This window comes from Botryllus schlosseri, chromosome 5 (assembly GCF_051294905.1).
Source record: "Botryllus schlosseri isolate E-star chromosome 5, Bs_hap1, whole genome shotgun sequence".
NCBI lineage: Eukaryota > Metazoa > Chordata > Ascidiacea > Stolidobranchia > Styelidae > Botryllus > Botryllus schlosseri.
Genome location: NC_137240.1, coordinates 12,871,592 through 12,894,625, shown reverse-complemented (window position 1 = coordinate 12,894,625; position 23,034 = coordinate 12,871,592). Strand labels below are relative to the sequence as shown.

General features: G+C 41.5%; 2 protein-coding genes and 1 long non-coding RNA gene across 3 annotated transcripts in view; all 3 read left to right on the top strand.

Moving 5' to 3' along the window:
* The window catches only part of LOC145439059 (uncharacterized), a 79,831-nt gene extending 69,678 nt beyond the window's left edge, over positions 1-10,153 (top strand). Inside the window, exon 2 of the long non-coding RNA XR_013915082.1 lies at positions 7,917-10,153. This is a non-coding gene — a long non-coding RNA (uncharacterized LOC145439059). The remainder of the gene's footprint in view (positions 1-7,916) is intronic.
* Positions 10,045-13,822, top strand: LOC145439052 (uncharacterized). Its single transcript, XM_080316518.1, has 7 exons — positions 10,045-11,110; positions 11,183-11,277; positions 11,342-11,476; positions 11,553-11,702; positions 11,759-11,929; positions 12,034-12,222; positions 13,415-13,822. Exons 1-7 carry the CDS (start codon positions 10,045-10,047, stop codon positions 13,535-13,537), a joined length of 1,929 nt encoding a protein of 642 aa, XP_080172644.1. The 3' UTR covers positions 13,538-13,822.
* Positions 13,823-19,890: 6,068 nt separating this feature from the next.
* LOC145440037 (uncharacterized) lies at positions 19,891-22,460 on the top strand. The gene is made up of 4 exons (XM_080317690.1): positions 19,891-20,506; positions 21,009-21,190; positions 21,679-21,839; positions 22,187-22,460. Exons 1-4 carry the CDS (start codon positions 19,953-19,955, stop codon positions 22,286-22,288), a joined length of 999 nt encoding a protein of 332 aa, XP_080173816.1. The 5' UTR covers positions 19,891-19,952; the 3' UTR covers positions 22,289-22,460.
* The last annotated feature ends 574 nt before the right edge of the window (positions 22,461-23,034 follow it).

Sequence of the window (23,034 nt, the reverse complement as noted above, 5' to 3'; positions counted from 1 at the left end):
CTCCTTTCATTCCCTGATTATAATCGTCAACGCACTTGCTATGTTTTGTTGTTATGTTTGTTTTTCGCATAAACATTCATTTGTTCGCACACATGTCTGGTGAATTCTTCCGGCAGCAGTTCACTTCGGACTTTTGGAGGTTGTAGTTAGTGGTTTTGTTTGGCTTGGTTGTGGGCAAGATCATCAGGACCATTCACTTGAATATAACGGGAGCTCATAGCTTGCTGGTGCTCAAGAAAAACGGTATTCTGTAGCACAAGGGGACACAACAGGGTCGGCAGACCGTTAGCTAGAATGTTGCCTGAAGCTCCTATCTTGCCGGTACTCACACACAGCGATACGGTATTCTTTAGTACGAGATTACGCAATGCGACCATACTACATTGTTTGTTCATCAATGAAATCTGACTATTGATTATGAGCTCACAATTATATGATATTTCAGCTTGATTGACAACTATTATCGGCGACCTTGCTATGTTGCATTCATTTAATATGCCCCGTGACAGTTATATTATCGAAAGTTACGATAACATTATTACAAGAAAATCTTAAAGGATCATTTGCACCTTAAGCCGAAATCGACGGCCGTCCGAATCGTGAACTTCATGTCGCCCCCTCTATTGAGTGGGCGCGGGCATTACCGGAAGACAATCACCCACTCTATAGAGGGGGCTGGGCCTGAAAGAGTTAAATCCGAATTAAATGTATTAATTGGATGGATTGTAGACCGGTATATGCGATACTATTTTTCAGTGGCGGCTCGTCCTATAGGGCAACTGGGGCATTGCCCCACCTAGAATTCTGTTCAATAACAATTCTTTACCATTTATAGACGCACAACAATCTATATATACCGAAATCACAGCGAAAATCGTATTCTTCTTGTTCTTACGCTTGTAAATGCCCATATATAGCGAAGTCTCTGCGAAAATCGAATTCTCTTCTGTGTTTTCGCTTTGCGAATGCCTAGCCGGGGCATGCCCCGGTAGCGCTCATAACAAGCTTTCACTGTCTATTCTCTCAAAGCCGCGCACAATAAAGAAACGGTGATTTACTCTCTCCTATTCATAAAATTACCGAGCAACCGGGGCACAATAGGTCTGTGCCCCTAAGGTGTGATGTAACAATCGTATCTATATCTGAACTCGGTTACCGTCATATGCGTTTAGTCGACCTTTGCTGGTATAAGTCGATTTTGATGGTGTTTCACACCATGAAAACTCTTGAAACTTGGTATGTCATGTCGTGATGGTGGTATTTAACATCGCCTCAAGTTTCAGGGTTAGGGTAGTAATTCCGTTTCCGAAGTTGAGTGTGTGCTGATTCGTCATGTATCGCAAACAAATTTTACTCAAAAGCAGGTATTGGTATCCATTGATTTTGACGATGTTCAATACTGAGATCGGTTATGACATTTGGCACGGTAAGTCTTAATGATAGTATCGAACGCTGTACCAAGTTTTAAGTTTGTCACTGAACTATGTTAGTGGTAATTTCGTTTCCTAAGTCGAGTGAGAGCTGACTCGTCATTTATCGCTGACAGATTTTACGCAAAGCCTGTATTGGTCTCTATTGATTTTAACGATGCTCCTTACCTAGATCTGTCATGAGCTTTTGCACGGTGTGTTTTGATTTTAGTATCGAACGCTGTGCCAAGTCTCAAGGTTGACACTCAATGATTAGGGCAGTAATTTCGTTATCAAGGTCGAGTATGGTAGACATGTGCTCTGATCTGACACTTTAGCCTACAACGCATTGCGGATTTCACGCAAAAGCCGGTGTATCTGTGGTAACGTTAACTGTGTTCTATACTGAGATAGGTGACGAGATGATGATATCAATCTCAGTTGCATTCAAATATTTAATATCAACTATTATATTCTCCAATGTCAATTTCACCGTAAAATTGTGGCCTTCAAGCCATTTGCTTACAACCCCCTGTCAAGCGCGATAGCTATTTCGTTTTCGATGGCTGCTAACAGCTGATCACTTGATCAGCCTATTCCTCAGTAAATTTTACGCAAACTTCGGTCTGTTCGCATTAATTTTGACAGAGTACCATACCGAAAAGGGCCATGAGGCTACTTCTCGATGATATCATGTAACAGTGTACTAAGTTTACGGCTTTCATCCACGAATATATTCGGTAATATATTTTCCAAATGCGATTTCGCAGCAGACCTATAGACAGTACTAAAGCCATATGTGTCGTGTTACATTCTCCAGTTTCAAGGCCAAAATCTCCTATGCTGTACCGAGACCGAATTTTCCGAGGCTGCTATTCTTAGTTCTTCAGAATGATGTTTTGGATTCAATATGACAGCCCCATTGTATGAGATAACAATTTCGTATGTGTCCGAACTCGTTGACCTTTCCAATTAGGCTTACGCAATCTCTCGAGTTATAGTAATTTCCATTTCTGCATTTCTGCAGGTCTAGTGTGAACATGAACCATGTTGAATCTTTGTTCCGTACGTCGTTTACGCAGCTACCACACTTCAAGTCACAGCTCACCGGCAGACTTCTCGTGGCACATAAGTTAAAATCACTGTTGTCGGGAAATTCATGTTACCGTACCCAGCACCGTAACTGCCGCACCCCAAACCCCCCAATTGGGGGGGGCGAGCTCGAAGGGGGCCCAAAATTATTTCGTGAATTAGCATAAATCATAGAGTATTTTTATAAGTTTATGCAATTGTTTAAAAATTTTTTCGCGCTTCGCGCGAATTCAAGATGCCATTTATCTTTATTATTGGGTATTGGGCCATTACAGCGCCACGACCCACCAAGACATATACAATCAAGTTTTAAGCCATATAACATGAGACTCCAAGAAGTGTGCCAGAACGATCGGCGGCGAGAAAACCTTTGCCTAAAAGGACTATGTCGTTATGCTGACTGAAGACTTCGTTATATATACAAAATACATATAGGTTTTATTGTCCATAGGCGCCTAAATGACTGGCGCCGAATGTTCCCGTCTTGGCAATCTGAACCTCACAAGACAAATACCATCCCGCAGGGAAAAATTTTACGCCAGTGAAGAAATACCAATTTGAAATCGTGTGCGTCTTTCAGTTTAGTACGTTCATGCGATTCTATATTTTTTGATTTAGCAGACTGGAAGTCACGAAATAACATCATGTAACGAAGTCATATCAACGGGTCCGCCCGCCCGAAGATGTTTAATTATTAGTTACGGTCCCTCCCGTCTTCAAGACACTTCACTCAACTCTACCAGTAAATCTAATTACGTGAGTAGAGAGGACAATAAAGTGATAGCAATATATATGCAATTGCCGATCTGATTGACCGATTTTATCATAAATTACCGAAAATGTTCGCGCTTCGCGCTGGCTCGCTATACAGTACAGCTCATTGCGTGACAAACGCGAACAACGTGATTGGGGGGGGGTCGTTTGATCATCCTATGGGAGCCCAAGACCCAAGTTTTTGGGTTCCCTGACGAGGTGCTGTTTCGTTCCTTCGGGTATACGCCCGAAGATTTTTAATTATTATTGAGTGGTCCTACCTTTTCGAACACACGTCACTCAGCTCTACCGGCAAATCTGATTACGTGAGCAGAGAGAAGATAAAAATTGATAACAATATATATGCAATTTCCGATCATACTGACCGATTCAATCATGAATTCCAGAAAATTTTCGCGCTTCGCGCGCTTAGGCGACAAAAGCTGACCCACTAAAGACCCCCCAATGTAGATGATAGGTAGCCATAAACGTAGGGATGGTGTGAACCTCTGAAAGGTTCAGGTTCGTGTGAACGCGAACCTTTTTGAAAGGTTCTGTGTGAACGCGAACGTGAACCTCATGACGTCACGTGACGTCATATTGATAATTTCAACCCTATATTTCGATGAAGTGACAGCCTATATTAATGTACTTGTACACAATACCTAGCGACGAATCGGGTCACATCAATTCCACCATGCTGAACTACATATTGACGTTTTAAACGTCGCTAAATGTATCAACTGAGACAATCAAGTGATCCCATAAAATCAATATCTTCCGTCGTTTTGCCTACAATTTCGACGAGGACTTGCCAGGGAACATAAGCTTACGCCTTAACTGTCTAGTCCAGACCGAACAGTGTATTCGGCGTCTGGGTATTGAGCAGAGTGCAAAACGGGTTACTAAACTTGCTACCGATATTACCCCATTAGCAAGTTATACAGGTGTAGCCAACACCGCAATCGCACAGATTTGGCTTTTATGACAAGTAAACATATGATGTCATCGCCTGCTAGATTTTTACATCAGAAAACGATATCAATCTCATTGATTGGTTGAATAAGCATCATTCGCTGACTACATGTGGTGTAGTTCGCTCTTCGTGTTGTGTGATTGTGGGTCAAGCTCACAGCAGAGAGTCACTAATAGATATTCACGGAAAGCTGGATATTTCGAGCAAACTTTTGAGATTGTCAAGGTGCATGCTCGTTTAGTGTTGATTGTTTATGCTGCCAGCACCATGCATATAAAGTGCCCCGCAGTTGAAATGCAATAAATTTGAACCAAAGATGGTATAATGACGTGAAAATTGTAATATATGAAAAAGGTTCACAGTGCAGAACCTATCAAGGTTCTGTTGTGAACGCGAACCTCAAAATTTCAGAGGTTCACACACAGAACGCGAACGTGAACCTCACGTTCACACCATCCCTAAAAACAGGGTAAAGCCTGAGGGGGGTCTGGGGTTAGGTTTATCACCCTATGGGGGGCCCAAGACCAACGTTTTGGGGGGGGGGCCTGACGAAGTGCTGTTACGGCCCCGACCGTACCATCAAGTTACTTGTTTACGTTGGAAAACGCCATTGTGACGTCATCTTGATAAAAAGTCGCTTGCAGCCCTTGCCCCACCACCCGATATTGTCACGAGCCACCACTGCTATTTTTTCTAAAATGTATTACTGAAAAATATTAAATTATCCGTTATCGAATCTCTTATTCCACACATCAATGCCGCCTAAATTGCATACTAACGAAAATACGAAGGGCGCAATAGAAGCGGACACGTTAGAACATCCAGTCAATTAAATTAAATAATATTAAATAGTCAAATTGAATAATACGTCCTCTTTCAAGAGGATTTGTCCTCTTTTTTACTTTTTTGAAGGGTGTCCTCGGAGGACGCCCAAATGTCCCCTTTTTTTTAGAATTTCAGTTAAATATAGGGCAAAATTCGACTGAGATACAGTAAATCAGCAATGAAGTAACACTCCGGCGGCTATTTCGGGAGCTGAGCCGGAACTTTGACCTTTTTTCTCTACTCAACCAAATGATAATTGTATTTTGGGAGCTGAGCCAGAAAGTCGACCTTATTTTAGTCAACCTACCACGAACTGCAAAATATTGACCATTTTTTCAGGATTTTCTTCCGGTATTGCGAGTCTGAAAATTTTCAAAAAGTGTCCTCTTTCCAGATTTCCAAAATACGGTAATCGTAATTTAAATACCTACTGGTTTCTTGCCAAGCTTCATAGATAATCTCTGGATGCTGACAAGCCGTTCAACGCTTGACTTGTCCCATCCCACAATTGGTGGAGAAGCAAATCTGGGAAATCCCCTTTGTATCAGTGTTTCTCAGATTATGCGTCGTGGCCATCATATGGGCTGGGGGAAATGATTTGAGTAATAATTCTATACTTTCGAGTTTACTACTGAAGTGAAAGATGATTTGTTTCGACTGGAATTATGCGTTCCTTGCCGCTAAGAATAATTGATCGACGAATATTATAGTTCGATAGTATTTTTAACTGTGGGGGCATTCAAACCTCGATTGGTCGCATGGCCACATGGATTACAAAGCTACGCAACAGTGGAAATGGCAAACTTGTGAACTATCAAGTCGTGATAAACCCAAAGTATTGCCACAAAGTGCAATGAACTGAGCAATATGAGCAATTGAGCATGGTCGAAAACACACCAAATTTTCTTTTTTTCATGTAGGACTGACGTCATACTGACTCGGACAGTCAACGCTAAATATCCAGGTACAGGTACTCGACTTACCTCGCCCCACTCGTTGCATGCGTGGGCAATTATTTTTCCCAGCGGGCCAAGAAACATAAAATACATTGGCAAGCCTGAACTATATTGGCGAGATAGCGTAGTGGTATAAATTATGGAGTATTTTTTTGAAAATTTATGTAACTTTTTCGCGACTTAATGTTGCCAATTTCTTGATTGTGAAGTACCCTTCCCCGGACAAAAACGCATGATTTATTGAAATGGGCATTTCGGCGTCGGTCATTACCGCGCCACGACGCATCAAGACATATGAGGTTTTAGGCCACGTAACATGTAAATCCGACAAATGTGCCAACGGCAGCGAGAAAACCTTGGCCGAAAAGGACTGCCCGTATGCTGACCGGAAACTTCGATATATAATGCCTAATTGTTCATAGGCGCTAAATGAATGACGCCGAATGTTCCTGTCCAAGCAATCAGAACACCACAAGACAAATGCCATCCCGCAGAGAACAATTGTTTGCCAGTTGCTTTCGACATAGCAGACAGGAAGAGTTGGGTTAAATTATTTCCCCCATAATGCGTAATGTAGCTACTGGAATTCTTCATAGGGTCAGATTTCGTTAAAAAAGACTTTTCAGGCCAAACTACTTCGGAAGGACAGACAGTTCAAACTAGACATGAAGATAAGTAGTATAATTCTAACATTATGTGAAAAAAAACACCTAATTTGTATACGTTAGATCAAATTTGGTCAAAATTAAGATTTTAAAGGTCATAAAATGTCAAAATTTTGATTTTTTTAGGTCAACATCTTTCGTTTTTTATTTAAAAAAAATCGCCCTAGTCATGAGACAATGTGGTGAGTGCCTAACCCGACTACTTGTCGCAATAGAGAAAAACGGAAGTCATTTTTTAATTCAGCGCCCAAAAGTTAGTCGAAATCAATTGTCTGATCAAAGTCAACAAAAATTGTGTTGACCAGTGTTATTAATTTGTTATATTGGCTATATTTTCAATCAGGATTACGCATACGACATACGTACGTGACGCATACGCAGTACATAAATACACAAGCTTCATAGTAAACGGGTTTTCGGTTCAGTTTATACGGCCTGTGGTTTCGGTTTACGCATTAACATTCAAAAGTAGATCTTACACTTTTTGCGGTCCGTACGCAATCGGGTCTCAGGTCTGTGGAAGTAATGTTTGCCAAATTTCTTGCAATTCTTCCAAATTCTTCGTGTTTCACGCGATTCTCTTTCGCTATTGACACGCGTAGTGACACGCTCAGAAAATTTGTTACGACAATATCGATTGATCAAAAAAGTGCCCACTCCAAAGTATTACTCAAGTTGGTGTGATGTCACAGTTAAATTTGTCTTGACATGTGTGTTCTCTGGAAAGGTACAAATGGCGCGGGTAATAGGCAGACAGAGTAACAGGAAGGAGAGAGAATTGGTGCTTGACATGCTGAAGTTAAACCACCGTTATCACGGTAATGTACTCCAACTAGCTGGTCATCAGTTACTGCGGTACTGCGTAGCGGGCAAAAGTTGTTCACACAACAAAAACTTTTTGAAGCGCTGTTAGCATTCCGATTGCGTGCTGCGTGATTCAGAGCTCCGTGAACTTGAATATTTCCTGCGGAGAAATCGTGTAGTCGAAGTACACTCCAAACTATTTTCTTACTGTCGTTCAATAACCAGCGTACCAGCGCAAGAGCGCAGTATACAGCTGAAACCTGTACCGCGTTCGGTTCATCTTAACGTCGACGACATTGGCATTAAAACGAAAGTCACGTAACGTTCAAGTAATGATTGCTACTGATGAATTTCCCTGTCGGTACTTTGTGAATAGCATTACTGCGACAAATCTGCAAAGAGTCGAACCTTGTTTCTTGTTTCCTGAATTTTACAGATGGCGGCAACATACGGGGAGAATTCCATTCGGAATCGCGTTCAACTGCTCAGCGTGTCGTGTGACGACCGTCATGTTTTTTGACGTCATCGCGTACCTAGAGAGTAAAGTACATCGCATATTTGCTTCAAACTTATATCAGAATCCTCCCCTATGCACAAGACTTTGCGCAACAGAATTCATAAGAAAGAAATTATCTTGATCGAAGCACGCCGGAGAAACACTTCCAATTCAAACGCTCCCTATAGCGCCATTATACCAGTAAGTTTGCGAGTCTAGAACGAGTGCACACTGCACTGCACACTGCACAGCTGGACTAAACGCAGCAACCGATTTATAATGAGAATTCAAGATTAGAATATAAACCTGGTTAGCAATAAACGTCTTTCGTATCCACGAATATCCTATATATACATTTCATCTGTAATACGTAAGATTCACATATACAAAGAGGAAATCGGGAGATGACGAATTATCTCTGTAATCACTACGGTACACAGACTGTAGTTCATCAGAATAATCCTGTGTGCTCAGCTATATCTGCTTTGATGTGGACTCGGCAAACGTTGCGTAGCGTAACGTTCTCCTGTTCAACTTAACACTACCAAGCAATACAAATTGAACAAGAACGTAGAAGGCTCTTCTTGTTGGTAGATATACTAAGGTGCGTAAGCGACTATCGCTATAGCAATTGCTCGTCCAATGCTCGAAGAATGGAGAATGAAACAACGGGGGAAATATGTAGACAAGCGAAGAGATAATTTAACAGTAATCAAACAATCAAATCGACTAAAAACGAATAATTAAAATGTTTCGAAAAACTAAATACAGATAAAGGACAGTAGAATTGCGAACTGATTCATGAAAAATAAGAGTGGTCACAAAATCAAATATCATCATTGGCATATTAGCAATTTTTATCAGTTCAATATACCACAAAATGCGATACAATGAAAATATAGGAAGGTGTCGAAGCGACTTGGAGTAGTCTACGAAACCAGCCATCCACCTTGGCCTAGGCGATGTAAAGAGGAGGCAAGCACACTGAATAAAAAGTAAAGAAGTAGTTTGGAAAAGGAATGCGACAATAAATGTCAGTCAGTAGTGGTCCGGTAATCTTGAGGATGGATAAAGGATAACAAATAACATGTGCAATCGCAAATAGCAGACAAGCGATCACCAAACGGGCATTGCATTAAAAAAAAATACTTGTAGCACGGTGTGATTGTGCCGATAGTTCAGCGATTAAGATCGATCATTGCCATCCGAAGTTGCACCAAACCAGATAATACATGTGCCAAGCGTTCTCATACTCGTCGTTTTATTGGTATTCCTTATTTTTCGAGGAACTTGTCATACAGTATATACCGAAAATGTTCGCCTACTTAATAACTCCCACTCTCACCCAAAAGGTACATGGTGGATGTGGATTTGGGAGCATTCGCTTAATTCGGTTTTAAGTTATGTGTCATCCCACTAATGCTTTTGAGATATTTAGCCATGAATGGAATCCGCCGCTAAGTGCGGGATGCATACGTGGTATATAGCTATGCTGTGAAATAGGTTGAGTATTACCTATATTATTGGTCTCGACTTGACTACAAGATTTGGAAAGTTGAGAAAATGTAGCCATCAAAGAACTCATTGCTGTAGTGAAATCAGGGTGTAGCTATGATGGCATGCTACTTTTCCCATTCTGATCGAAGATAGAGTCAGTGCAATAAAAACTATAGAGTCGATTGTCAAAGTGACTTTACTTTCAGGATTACCAATTTAGCATATGGTATCACAGGAGGTGAAACACGTAATGTCATGACTGGCAGGTGTTTACCAAATTATGATGATGACACTAGAATCGCAAGATATTGCAGCAATTTCCGCATATGATACGACTTCTGCATATACTTTGACCTATGTTCAAATTTGTACAATCAACATGTTGATCTTATGATCTACTGAAATTTTACCTTTGCGATCCCCGCAAATTTCGATGACTTGGGAATGCCCTAGCTTTCATCATGGCGGGTATATATTGAGTTGATTTGCGCCAATTCAATCATTCGTCTCAAGAGAGAAGCACGGAAAGAGATTTGTGAGCTATTGCTACATTGTATATCGAGAAGCCAACATGAGTGAGCGACAAAGAGAGCCACTGAGTCCGGATTCGGGCAAAGAAAAGGAACAGTCAAAACCAAAACCCGATTCTGATCAGAAAAAAGACTACAAAAAGCCGGATCCATACAAACCTGGATACGGACCAGAGCCCGGCTACGGACCCAAACCTGGTTATGAACCCGAGCCTGGTTATGGACCGGAACCTGGTTATGGCCCGCCAAAGCCTTACGAACCCGAAGTGCCGATAGAACCTGGATATAAACCCGAACCGCCAAAGCCAGGTTACGAACCCGACGTCCCCATAGAACCTGGATACACACCCGAACCGCCAAAGCCATGTTACGAGCCCGAAGTGCCCATAGAGCCCGGGTACAAACCCGAACCACCAAAGCCCTGCTACACCCCAGAAGTCCCGATCGAGCCCGGGTACAAACCCGAACCGCCAAAGCCATGTTACGAACCCGAAGTGCCCATAGAGCCCGGGTACAAACCCGAACCGCCAAAGCCATGTTACGAACCTGAAGTGCCCATAGAGCCCGGGTACAAACCCGAACCACCAAAGCCCTGCTACACCCCGGAAGTGCCGATAGAGCCCGGGTACAAACCCGAGCCACCAAAGCCCTGCTACACCCCAGAAGTGCCGATAGAGCCCGGGTACAAACCCGAGCCACCAAAGCCATGCTACGAACCCGAAGTGCCGATAGAGCCCAGTTACAAGCCCGAACCACCGAAACCCTGCTGCACGCCGCAGGTGCCCATAGAACCAGGGTATAAACCCGAGCCTGAACCTTGCTGCGAGCCCTCAGTGCCGATAGAGCCTGGATGCAAACCCAAGCCCGAACCATGTTGCACCCCGGAAGTGCCCATAGAACCGCCGTGTAAACCTGATCCGTGCTGCGATAAACCGTGCGGCGGTTATAAGCCTAAACCGCCCAAAGATTGCTGCGGTTACGAAGAAGAGTCACCCGAGTATTACGAACAGTATTTCGGTTATGGTTGTAAACCAACAGTTTTCAAATGCAAAGGATTCTGTTCGGTAACTGATGCTGAGAAATTGCGGGAAGCGATGAGAGGAATTGGTATGTATATACCTGAGTAGTGAGTACTGATATATTGCGTTATCACCAATATATCTTCATCATATTCAACAGGAACGAACGATCAAGTAATCATCGATATCGTGACGCGTAGAACGATAAAAGAGCGTGAGCAAATTGAACACAGCTACAAACAGAAGTATGGACGGGTGAGTGACAGGCAACTTTAAAGTTAGGGTAAGAGTGGTCCGAACAAAACGTCATTTTTCACAGGATCTCGTCGCGGATCTCAAAAAAGAATTGGGTGGACACTTCGAAGACGTTGTGCTGCCCTTGTTCTACCCGCGGTACGAAAGAGATGCGCGATTCCTGCATCACGCCATAAAAGGACTCGGTACGGATGAACAGGTAAGCCTAATTTTAAATAATATGCGAAATTCAGCTTTTGATGTACAACCGCTATACCTGTTTCTACATACCGCAGTGCCTAATTGAAATCCTGACAACACGCACCAATTACGAAATCGGACGAATCAGGGAGGTTTACAAGCAACGGTACGGCAAAGACCTCGAAAAAGCTATCAAAGACGACACCAGCAGACATTTCAGAGATTTCCTCGTAATTCTCGTCCAGGTACGATAAGAGATTAAATTCGCCCCGTAAAGTGGCCGAAAAGATTCATTCTTCAGGGTTGTCGCGAAAGATCGACTTGCGTCGATAAATGCCTCGCCAAAGCGGATGCAAAAGCTCTTTACGAAGCAGGAGAAAAGTTCTGGGCCACTGACGAAGAGAAATTCAACGAAATCTTTGCCAATCGAAGCTTCCCGCAACTCCGAGCAACCTTCGACGCGTATAAACAGGTACGGTAGGACTACCTCGCGTCGCTATGTCGTCGCTATGTCGATACCGCATTAATAATATAATTTCATGCGTCAGTAAGTTCATCTACCGCTGTTATATCTAGTTGTGCGGAAGAAGCATCAAAACAGCCATCGACAAAGAGTTTTCGGGAGATCTCGAAGACGGACTGCGGGCGATAGTGGACATCGCTTACTACCTTCCTCAGTTCTTTGCCAGAAGACTAAGAAGTGCGCTGGACCGACCGGGCACCGATGATGAAACTTTGATTCGCATCGTGGTAACCAGGGCTGAGGTAACTAGCAAGGTTTACGCATTTTGTTACAACACGTTGACGTCACAGACGTTCAATCCTTATCAATAAATCCGTGACGTTACGGGACTGTTAAAAATGTAGCCCATACCGAATTTTCATCCAGGCTGTATATAGTGTATACTCTTTGCTTAGTTCGGCACGGTATAAAATGGTCGTGTCATGGGCCGAAAACTCGATCGAAGTGTCTTGTAGAAGAATGGTCGTAATATGTCTAAGAGCAATATAAGATATGTATTCATTCGGAATTTGGTCAAGTCGTCGCATATCATAGCGTATCACTAGCGTATGAGTTGTGTTTATTCACCGTGTGTCCGTGCCCATTTTTCGTAAAAGTATAAAACCGCATCTACTGAACATTCCTTACTCGAATAAATTGTACAAGCGTTATAGAATCTCATAATTAGGCTGCAAATGATCAAGTGCTTTCGGTGTGAAACGGAGATGTAGCATATTACGTTGAATCAAATTCATTTCTTCGGCGCGGTTTATACAACCCGCTGAATATCATCGATCAAGTCATATTTAGCTAAGATAACCTCGGTAGCCGAATATGCCAAGTACGCTATGTAACGTAACGTTTTCGTTTTCGTCCGAGACATATAGGGAGAATGTAAATATATCTTGGGGATTTTATGACGCCCTGCCATTAGACCGCGACAAGTGATCTCGGTTAACCTACATGTACATTGCATGCTGCAGTTAAGGTACGATACGATATTAAATGTACGAACGACCATACATATCTTATTGTACCGTACCGTAACCCCTCGTTTTCGAATGCAACTGCCCACACTAGTTTGTTTGGTGCTCGGAGCTTTTGACTAAGATTTGCATTACGTTCCACTTCCTCTTATCATGAACTTTGACCGCTCTTTGTTGTGCTACTCCAGTAAATAGGAAATGAAGGAATTTCGCGTGAAATTCGCCAATACATGCAGTCATAAATTAGATACCTCCTGCTCATGATTTGAGCGAAGGGATTTTCGTTGTGTCAGTGTGCGGAAAATTTAAACACGAAGGATCCAACTCCAATCTTCACTATCGCCTCAGTCCGATTTTAGGTCCGATTATTCGGCTTTGGAAGTATATGCTCTGCATTTCTGCACGGTGTATTTAGACTAGAATCACTCTAATAAAGTAATTTTTAAAAATGTCGATACTCCTATTGCAGCTGGACATGACCCTGATAAAGCAAGAATACAAGATGCTCACAGGCAGAACCCTCTACAAGAGCATCAGGGAAGACACGAAAGGCGATTATAGAAAAATGCTGCTGCGTTTAATTGGGGAGTAACGCCACAGGACAGATCCTTTTGCGACAACGCGACACCGCACCCATTCCTGAAATATGCCGGTTCATAATAACATATGCTACGCTTAACGCCAACCCACGTACAAACGCCTTCGATCCAGTGTTGGATCGAATGAATTTTGCATTTAAGGCCACCATAATGTGATGTTTTGTACAGTATTATTAGCAATTTAGTTCATAAAATACAATACAGTATGTTCCGAAAATTATGTGATCGTAGGCTTCTATGCACACAGTACATTGAACAAAAATTTGCATCAAGTCAAATCAAGTTCGTAACGTAACATAGGGTACTTGAAAGTACGGAAGTCACTTATTTGCTCTCAGGAATGCCGTATCCAATATGAATTATATCTGTGGTCTGTAGGGAGATATTCGTTTCAGGGCCGCTGAATCGGAGGGCGAATCCTTGGGTCAGGTCAGATCCCCGGGCATGGACAGGTTATTACAGGTGGTGTTAGACATCAAATGAAAGGAAGAAATATTCATTATAACTACTATTCGTAAGAAGTAACATAGCTGGAGTCGAAAGTATATGCGTAATGCGAACTGGGAATATCCGGAATGGTTACACCGCTTACAACTTCTATACATAAAGGTCACGGAAGCTAGTATGCGATATATGTGTTTTATATATATATATATGTTTTTTTTTTCTGAACTGGAGAAGTCCGGAGTCCTCATATGAATATGAATATGAGTCCTCAAAGTGCAGTCATGACTCATGTTCATTTTTGATTGCATACAACTGTTGACATTGGTTGTTCTTCTGGAGGGTGTTTTATTCGACACGGTGTCGACAATAACCGGTTGGTATTATACGTTTTAGCAGCTTAATAGCTAATACACATGGATGGTGCCCTGGTTGATAGGGATGTTTGAGATCATTAGTTGTCTGAATTTATGCATCGGCTGAGTTTACGCGAATTCTGTAACCTGCCATCAACAGCAGAGTCATCAATGAATTGAATCCACATGATAAATAAACCATAGTGCGTTCACTTATCTCATACCCATTGCTTGTGCATTTATTGAGCCTGAATTCAAATCCGAAACTTAGGGTTTTCGCACAATCAGTCAAGTCGCGTGGAACCAAAATAATATGATCAGTATCATGATTAGACTGTAAGGTTGAGACCTATAGCTCTAGCATATTATAACGTCATGAAGTTCCGCAAAGGTATTCATTTACTACAAATTTGCCGACTTGACGAATATACGGTTCAGACATCAAGAACGAAAGTCCAGCAAGGACCATAAATATTCAATGTATTTCGCTGCAGAAGGTGATGAAGTAATACGTCATCACAGGTTATGGCATTTCTGCATCGTAGGCTATTCTTAAAGCTCGTGGGAGCATGGAATCCTCTTCCTCGGCTTACCCTATTGTCTATTGCCAATATTGCCAATACATCACGTGTTTCCATAGTATGTTCCATATGTTAATTATAATTGATCAGTCTCGAGAACCTTAGTGTAGAATATAGTTAATCACATCATGTATGGCATACTTATATTGGTGAAGACCGAATTATACGTTCCAAAAAGCACCGATGAATTGATTTGCACCACGGTGGAAATCTTAAAATTGCACCATTTCATCCACTTCTCTTGTAGCGCATACAACAAATCTGCACAATGATGTAACGTTGTACTTGTAGCCTACTATTTTGGCTACGCCACTGAGATAATAGAACAATGGTTGCCGTGATATCAGCATGCGACACACGACAAACGACAGGTCAGCATGTGACACTTTGGCATGTGGTTTCAAAACCCAATCCTCAATCTAAGCCAGCAGGGGTGGACAACTCAAAACGGGTCACGGGTAGGCTTACCATACGTCCTCTTTTAAGAGGATTTGTCCTCTTTTTTGACTTTTTTGAAAGTGTCCTCGGAGGACGCCCTTTTGTCCTCTTTTTTGAGATTTTGTCCTCTTTTTTGAAAATTTAGGTCAGATTTAGAGCAAATTGCGAGTGATATGCCGCAAAATAGCACAGAAGTGACGCTCCGGCGGGTATTTCGGAGCGAAAACGGTGATTTTAGTTCTGAGCGAAAAGATGACCTTTTTTTTTTTTTAGAGGCCGCTGGGCCGCAAGAATGCAATATCGAGACAAAAGGCCACACAGTTGAGCAACCACGTTTTAAAAGCTTTTCAGCACTATGCTCTCTAACCTGAGCGATGGGCATAGCTACCGCAAAAGTAACATTTCATTAAAGAAGTACAAATGGAACAAGAAATATCATGATTATCTAATTCATTTTATTTTGAACTATATGAGTTGCGCACGATACCTGACAACGCTTTTCGGCGACTAAAGAATCGATATTTGGGCTACAGCGATACACGTTACTAGCTGAAAGATTGTCTACTACCGAAAGCTTGATCTTGTGGGGAAGCACCAAGCCGTTTTCTAAGCGTCTCGGTATTGGCAGTGTCTGGTCAATTGCACGTCGAGGCAATGTATCTATCAGAGATGAGCGGATTTGGAATTTCTGTGTCCAAATCCAATCCAAATCCGAATTTTCAAATCCTAATCCAAATCCTAATCCATAACTTTTTCATATTCAAGTCCATGTCCAATCCTAATCCGATTCTAACTGGAAATTCAGAAAAAATGCTAATTTATGCAAGAGAGGAATTGGAAAATTTTCTTTCACAACCAACGATTCCCTTGATTCAAGATAACTTAGTAGCCATAAGTACATTAATAACTGATCTGAATAAAGTTTGTCGCCATTCGCCACACGACATATCGATCCCCCAGAAAATAGGTAAATCCAATCCAAATCCTAATCCATTCAAAAAAAAATCTCTCATCCTAATTCAATCCAAATCCGACAAAATTTCACACATCCTGTTTTTTCAAATCCTAATCCTAATCCATGCTCATCTCTGGTATCTATTCATTTAAGATGATTCTCCCTCGATCGAATCATGTTGCCAACACCGAAGCCCATTCAGCTATAGTGGGGAATAATGATGTTGGGCGCAAGCGAATAGCTGATTTTGAAACAGCAACAATATTTTGAAACTGAAATCAATTTCAGCAATTCAAAATGCTCTGCTTAGCCTTCTTCCGAAATCTCATATGAGTTCGCGAGCCGCAAAATATGACCTGGTGTTGATGACCCCTGCTCTAAACCATACCCGGCCTTAACCATACATGTTCAAGTGCGGGTCGCATGCTGAAGTGTCGCATGTTATTGTGTCGCATGGTCATGTGTCCATGGACCTAAAACAATGTAAATCGGGCTTTCGAATCATGTAAAACCACTCTCGTCAGAGAGCTGTTGGTGATGATGATCGCCTATGATCTAACGCGCACAACACAGGCTTAATACGATTAGGGATAGTTTATCAATTCTTATAGCTGTAATTTCCATAAATTGCAGCTTCCAATCGCCATTACATTTTCCCATATCGATACATTTAATTCGGATTATGAACGTTACAACGCTTGCTGCACTGCACTGATTAAATTAGACGAATTGGAGAGAAATTTAATCGGACTAATGTGCTAAATCACCCCTGTATTTACGATTGCGGAAAATACGAGTAGGTTTGGCTCTCGGGAAACATGTGGATGACATATGGTAATGTCAGTGATTATATTTTAATTAAGGACCACATCAAAATGCGATCGATCCATAGCCTTGCTGCCAAGTTGTACTCATCTCAACCAATTTTTCAATCACTGTGTAGTTGTTATTTGGAGAGCGCTCGAGAATATTTGATTTATTTCAATTAGTAAAATGCCGTAAAGGACTAGTATTTGACGACAAAATACGTTCCGATTATTCAGGAAAGTCAGAAAATCAGTACATCGCATTCTGTGCGATGCAAGCGTTCTATGCCAAAGAGTACATTTGCACTTGACAGTTAATAGATTATCCAAATTAGAGCCGGAGTTTTCAAAATACGGTGGGATAATAGCGCTACCAGGGGCGTGCCTGCCGCAGTACTGATATGCAATTTTATAAGTATCACTTTCGCACGGTGAATAATGTATAAAAAAGTTTGTATATATGAAAAGAACATACCCGATTCTAAGTCTCAAGAAATGCGAGCAGGCAGCAGTGGATTCAGAACAATGACAACTCTATAGCAGAGTTGTCCAGAGGAATTTCAACAGGTTATTAGAAGCCCGCGAATAGCCGAAAATATATTTAAACGTGACGAAAAACATGTCGAGATGAGAGGAATATAGTCTATACTGTTTACATCTATGATATAGGCCCACTTCGCGGTTCAAAGGTACCACCACGTCAGAGATGTCGTGTTGATTGGATCGCAAATTTTTGAGAAATTTTCTTCGCCCGATTCAGAGTGACTTTGTTTTTCGTTTTTAATGTAGTAGTATCCTTCCAATCTGAGCCACACAGTACAAATGCGAAATGCAGAGAAAAATGATGCGCCCAATGAAGAAATAACAATTTGTAATCGTGTCATCTCACGAATGAATGTTTTTCTGGTGCATTCGGGCGATTTCAATATATATTTTGACGATACCGACAATTCTGATGAAAGGTCAAGAAATAACCACATGCAATAAAGTGATGATTAACATTTTGAAGATGCGTCATCACTATTTTTGAGCCCAAAATTTTCAAACATCTGCTCTACCGATAAATCTGATCATGTGGGCCGAGAAAGGATAAATATTTGATACTAACAAGCCTATATGCAACTGCCAGTGTTATTGAGAAAACTCAGTAATGAAGTTTAAAGTTGATATTCATGACCTTATTACTCGTGATTTCGGTGCATATAAGCAAGCCTGCGTGGGGGAGTTCTGCTTCTGTAATTGGTAACTGTTACGCGCAAGGTATTTCACAAGACACAGTGATGGCACAAAACATCACAAGGCCTGTTCGGGGTCGGCGGTGCGGTGCTCAATTTAGCATGAATATTTGGCGTTCAGGTGGCCCATTACGACTGTCGTCTGGAAGGTGGTTGTACGCTTCCAAATCCGGCCGTGAATAGCAAACAGTTTGGACACCTGGTATAGGTGAATCTTTTGCTCTTAGAAGTCCACGATCGCAGGAGAGCCTTGCTAGGCTCATTATATAAATTGTGCATTTTAGTAGAAACCCGTAAAACCAACTTTCATAAATATTTTAGGCTGCTATATCTTGTTGCATTCGTGTTCTCATGATGTTATTTCGGCAGCATGTAAAACCCGCTACCAGACTGCGGCGTAGCCGAATTCGGCCCTCCTAATTTTCTACTTCGCCCAGTGACATGCCATGAGATTTGTTCTAAGAATACGTCACAAAATTTATCCGCAGCGGATAGGAAACTACCATGAGTCCCGTCTCGTAGTTTTTGCACGGTGCCGAAACAGAAGTATAAGTCTGTGTTAATTTTTGAACAAGCAAATATCAACATTAACTAGAATAAAAATTCAAGTGTCATAGTAATAGAACAAATAAATAGTGGGTCCCTCAGTGACTGCTTATGCTACTACAAACTACAAAATAACAGCCAATAAGTGCCTTCACACTACACAACACCAGGCTAGTTGATGCTATATAACTTTGTTTCACGTGAAAAGCCGCGTACAAAACGTCCCCGTGACCTGCCATAACTACGGAAAAGTAATAAATTAACCGAATGAAGATAACAATTGATCATATGGAATTCCTGATATTAGTGACTCCATCTGAACGTCAGAATTCATGCTATATTTTAGATATTGTCTGCATTGTCTGCAAGTCTTGATGCTGTACCGTTCGGGTTTATAGGTTACATTAAAAATTAGCAATGTGTCGTCAAATGACGTCACAGATTCGTGCCATTCTTCGTTTGTTTTAAATTTTCAGTGGTGTGCATCAGCCCAGTGACTTATAGTATGCATATTGCCTATCTCTATTCTGTTATAGCAGCTTCCGATAGTGCGCGAAGGCTGTTGCCACAATCGATGTCAAATAAATAAACAATAAAAGCTATACGTATACGTAGGGTTGTGTTTAAAACAAAAATCAAAATCGTCGGCGGTCATCATCATCAGAACATTCATTTCGTGCCAGTGCTCGATATCTACGTACTAGAGCTGTTGAACCGACTTATTTCGAGGGTTCCAACCATCCCATATCGTATACGTCGGCTATATCGGGTGGTAATCGTCGTCCGTAGGCTCATGCAACATGTTTTTGGAAAGTATTTACACAATTATGGCATAATTATATAACTTCAAAAAAAAACTTATTTTAAAGGTCTTTATTTAAAACACTGTTTCAAACAACCATTTGTTTTAAATGCAACCCTACGTCTACCTTACGGGGAGTGGAATAATATGTTTATCATGTGCATTGGATCATTTAACAGACTATAGGCTAGCGGGACATTGAAGACTTCGCAACAGCTGACATATAGGTTTTTGTGATTGCTGACATGAATAAACTTTCGTTTGCGGATGAGGGACAAGAATGGATGACGGAAGACCGCAACAATGACCATGACCGGTCACATATCCCTGAATATCCCCACGTGTCGAAAGCGCAACTCAGCGCATTTTGGAGGCCAATGACAACACACGAAAACAATGAGGAGAGCTCGTCGCATTCCGTGGCTCACCTCATCGCGGACGAAGACACCCCAATTGATTTGACATCAAACAAACGAGAAGCTCGCCCAAGTCATCATCACAACGAATCCAACCGATCGACCGCAGGTTCGCTTCAAAACAATGCCGCAGACTTTCAATGCAGCACGCAACAAACGCATCCGCACGACACCGAAGTTGGGCGCATCGAAAGTTCGCATGCGACTCACTACATGGCGAATCCTCATGAGTCTGTCCGATTATATGCGAATCATGCGTCGGAATTTCCTAGTATCTCTGGCAGTATTCCAGTTTCCCCATTGATGAACATGTTTATGGAGTACACAAGCAAATTGCATAGAATGTACAACATTCCACATAGTTCCTACGACTTTATGAATAGGTGAGTGGTATAGGGCGTGGGTTTTATGGAATTTATGCATAGCTACTTTCTGGCGAACTGCCACGTTGTACACTTTCATCTATGGTTCCGAGATAATCTATGTGCAGTAGGCCTACATGTCCTGTAATATGAGTTATAGGAAAGATTTGCATTTAATGTCAAGATCCAAGCACACGTATATTTCATTACATGTTATTATATAATAAAATTCTATTGTTTGAGCTCCAATGGCAAGTCCATATCTAATATCGTGACTTATAATGATGAACAATTCAGAATGTGTCTTGTCTGTTCTCAATACATAAGGCCATTTGAAATTGGATGTACAAATCGCAATCGTAAAGGGTACTCGTCATCAAATCCGCATCCGATCCAAATCTTAAACCTGATATCGCAAGTGTACAAAACCGAAAAGCAGCTCAGTATTGCAATACACAGTGTGTGAAATTTCCTAATACATAGTATATCAGAGACAACATTAAGCTTATCTTTCCGTTAATAGGAATTTTCGGAGAGGCACCGGGACAGCAGCTTTTTGGAACGCGGGACGCCAGATCACTGATTTTAAATCAAAAGAACCCGCTCAAGTGTGCGGACCTCAACCTTCGCAAGTGCCAACATCACCTACACAATGTGGAAGATCATCGCCGAAATGCGACAAGTCTTCGTCCGTACCATACACATGTAAGACAATATAATACGGGGCATTATAGACTCCATTGGTTTTATTGTATTGAACATCGAAATTACTAGAGCATATCTCAAAGCCCATCAAAGAGTTTTTCATCCCCAACATGTCAACACACCGTATGTGAAAATAAGACATATATATATTGGATATGGCATCCGGGAAAATAGCGATTATCATAACAGCGAGTTGAAAATAGAGAGGCACTCGAAATAGCAAGTGTCCAAACAGCGATGCAGTCTCATTTTTATGACACCCACATCTGTTTTGAATGCCTTGCTCTTTGGACACTCGTTATTCTAAACGCGAGCCATCGCATATATTATATATATTTATTCGTATGCGTCTAGTCAGTAAGTTATCTACTACTATCTCTACTCACGATTTATTACTAATACCACAACAATAGTGAAGATTTAGCCTGTGCAGAAGTTTATCAGTATATATTATTCTCAAAGAGACTCGATGTTCCTCATCGTTATAGCTGGAAATACATCCGAAAGGAAACCCAGACGAAACCGCACCACATTCACAACGTATCAACTTCATAGACTAGAGAAGACATTTGAGGAAACGCATTACCCGGACATATTCGCGCGGGAAAAACTATCTAAAGAAGTGGACCTCCCAGAACCACGCATTCAGGTAATACACGCTCTGCGCGCTCGGCCAATTTATTCAGTCGTACCAGTGGCTTCTGTACAATCTAATTAAATCTCTGCTGATCGTTATGAAACAAACATTTCGATTATATTTGGAAAAAATGTTTCCACAGTGCTGACGGACGCCGTGATAGTGATTCCCTCACCATGTATACCAGGGCTCATAAAATATGCCTATGTGTCGCGACCAAAACATGGGTTGCGGAGGCTAAAATTTCGGGTCGCGGCGGCACCGGGGCATCTCTCAATATTTTACAATATTGTATATCATACCAAGCTAGCAAAAGTGGCTATCAGATATGTTCCTAATACACGGAACTGTATTCACAGGTATGGTTTCAAAATCGAAGGGCCAAGTTTCGACGTATCGAGAAAGACACAAATGAACACTCGTCTCAATATACGTCAATGAAGCGAGATGATCACCGATGACAAAGGGGGCCGCATCACAACTACATAAACACATGATTTTGCTTTTCCGAACACGTTAACACTCATAGAATATACGCTAGTGTGCGAAGATAGCGTTATGCATATTGATCACAAAGTGAACGGTATAAAACTCTAATGATAATATAATAATAATTTGATTATTGCTCGCTGTGCTGCAGCTCAGTGGTTTCAGTATTCTCACGGCTCGTTCAGTTTTCGTGCAAGGTTCTGATTGAATAATGATATTAAGCCAGGGTGTGCGTTGCGCAACCTTTAGTACAAGTGGGCTAGGTATTAATAACTTAACTGAATAACTTGGCCACACGGTCATTTAACATACGTACGCTGCATACCATAGGTCAGGGCTCTCAAACTCAAATCTGCTCGCAGGCCAATTTCCTGACGCAGCATCAATAAGAATAGGGGTATTCAATGTCTTTCCAAGTAGGCAAGTAGGCCTTTATTTGTCGAGATCTTGCAGAATGACATTCCACACTCACCGTGAAAATGCAGAGGGGGTCAGTAACGAAGTACTTCTAGTATTTGAATTACTCAAGTAGTTTTCCTCTACTTCTAGTAATTACTTAAGTTGAAATCATTTTTCGCTACTTCTACTTCATAATATTTTGTGATTTACTTACTCTGTTTTCCCTATTTACAGTTTGTGAATTAGAAGTATTATATTCTACCAATATAGAGAGAGAGTGAAACGGAGAAATTTAGGGACTTTTTTCGCGGAGTACCAA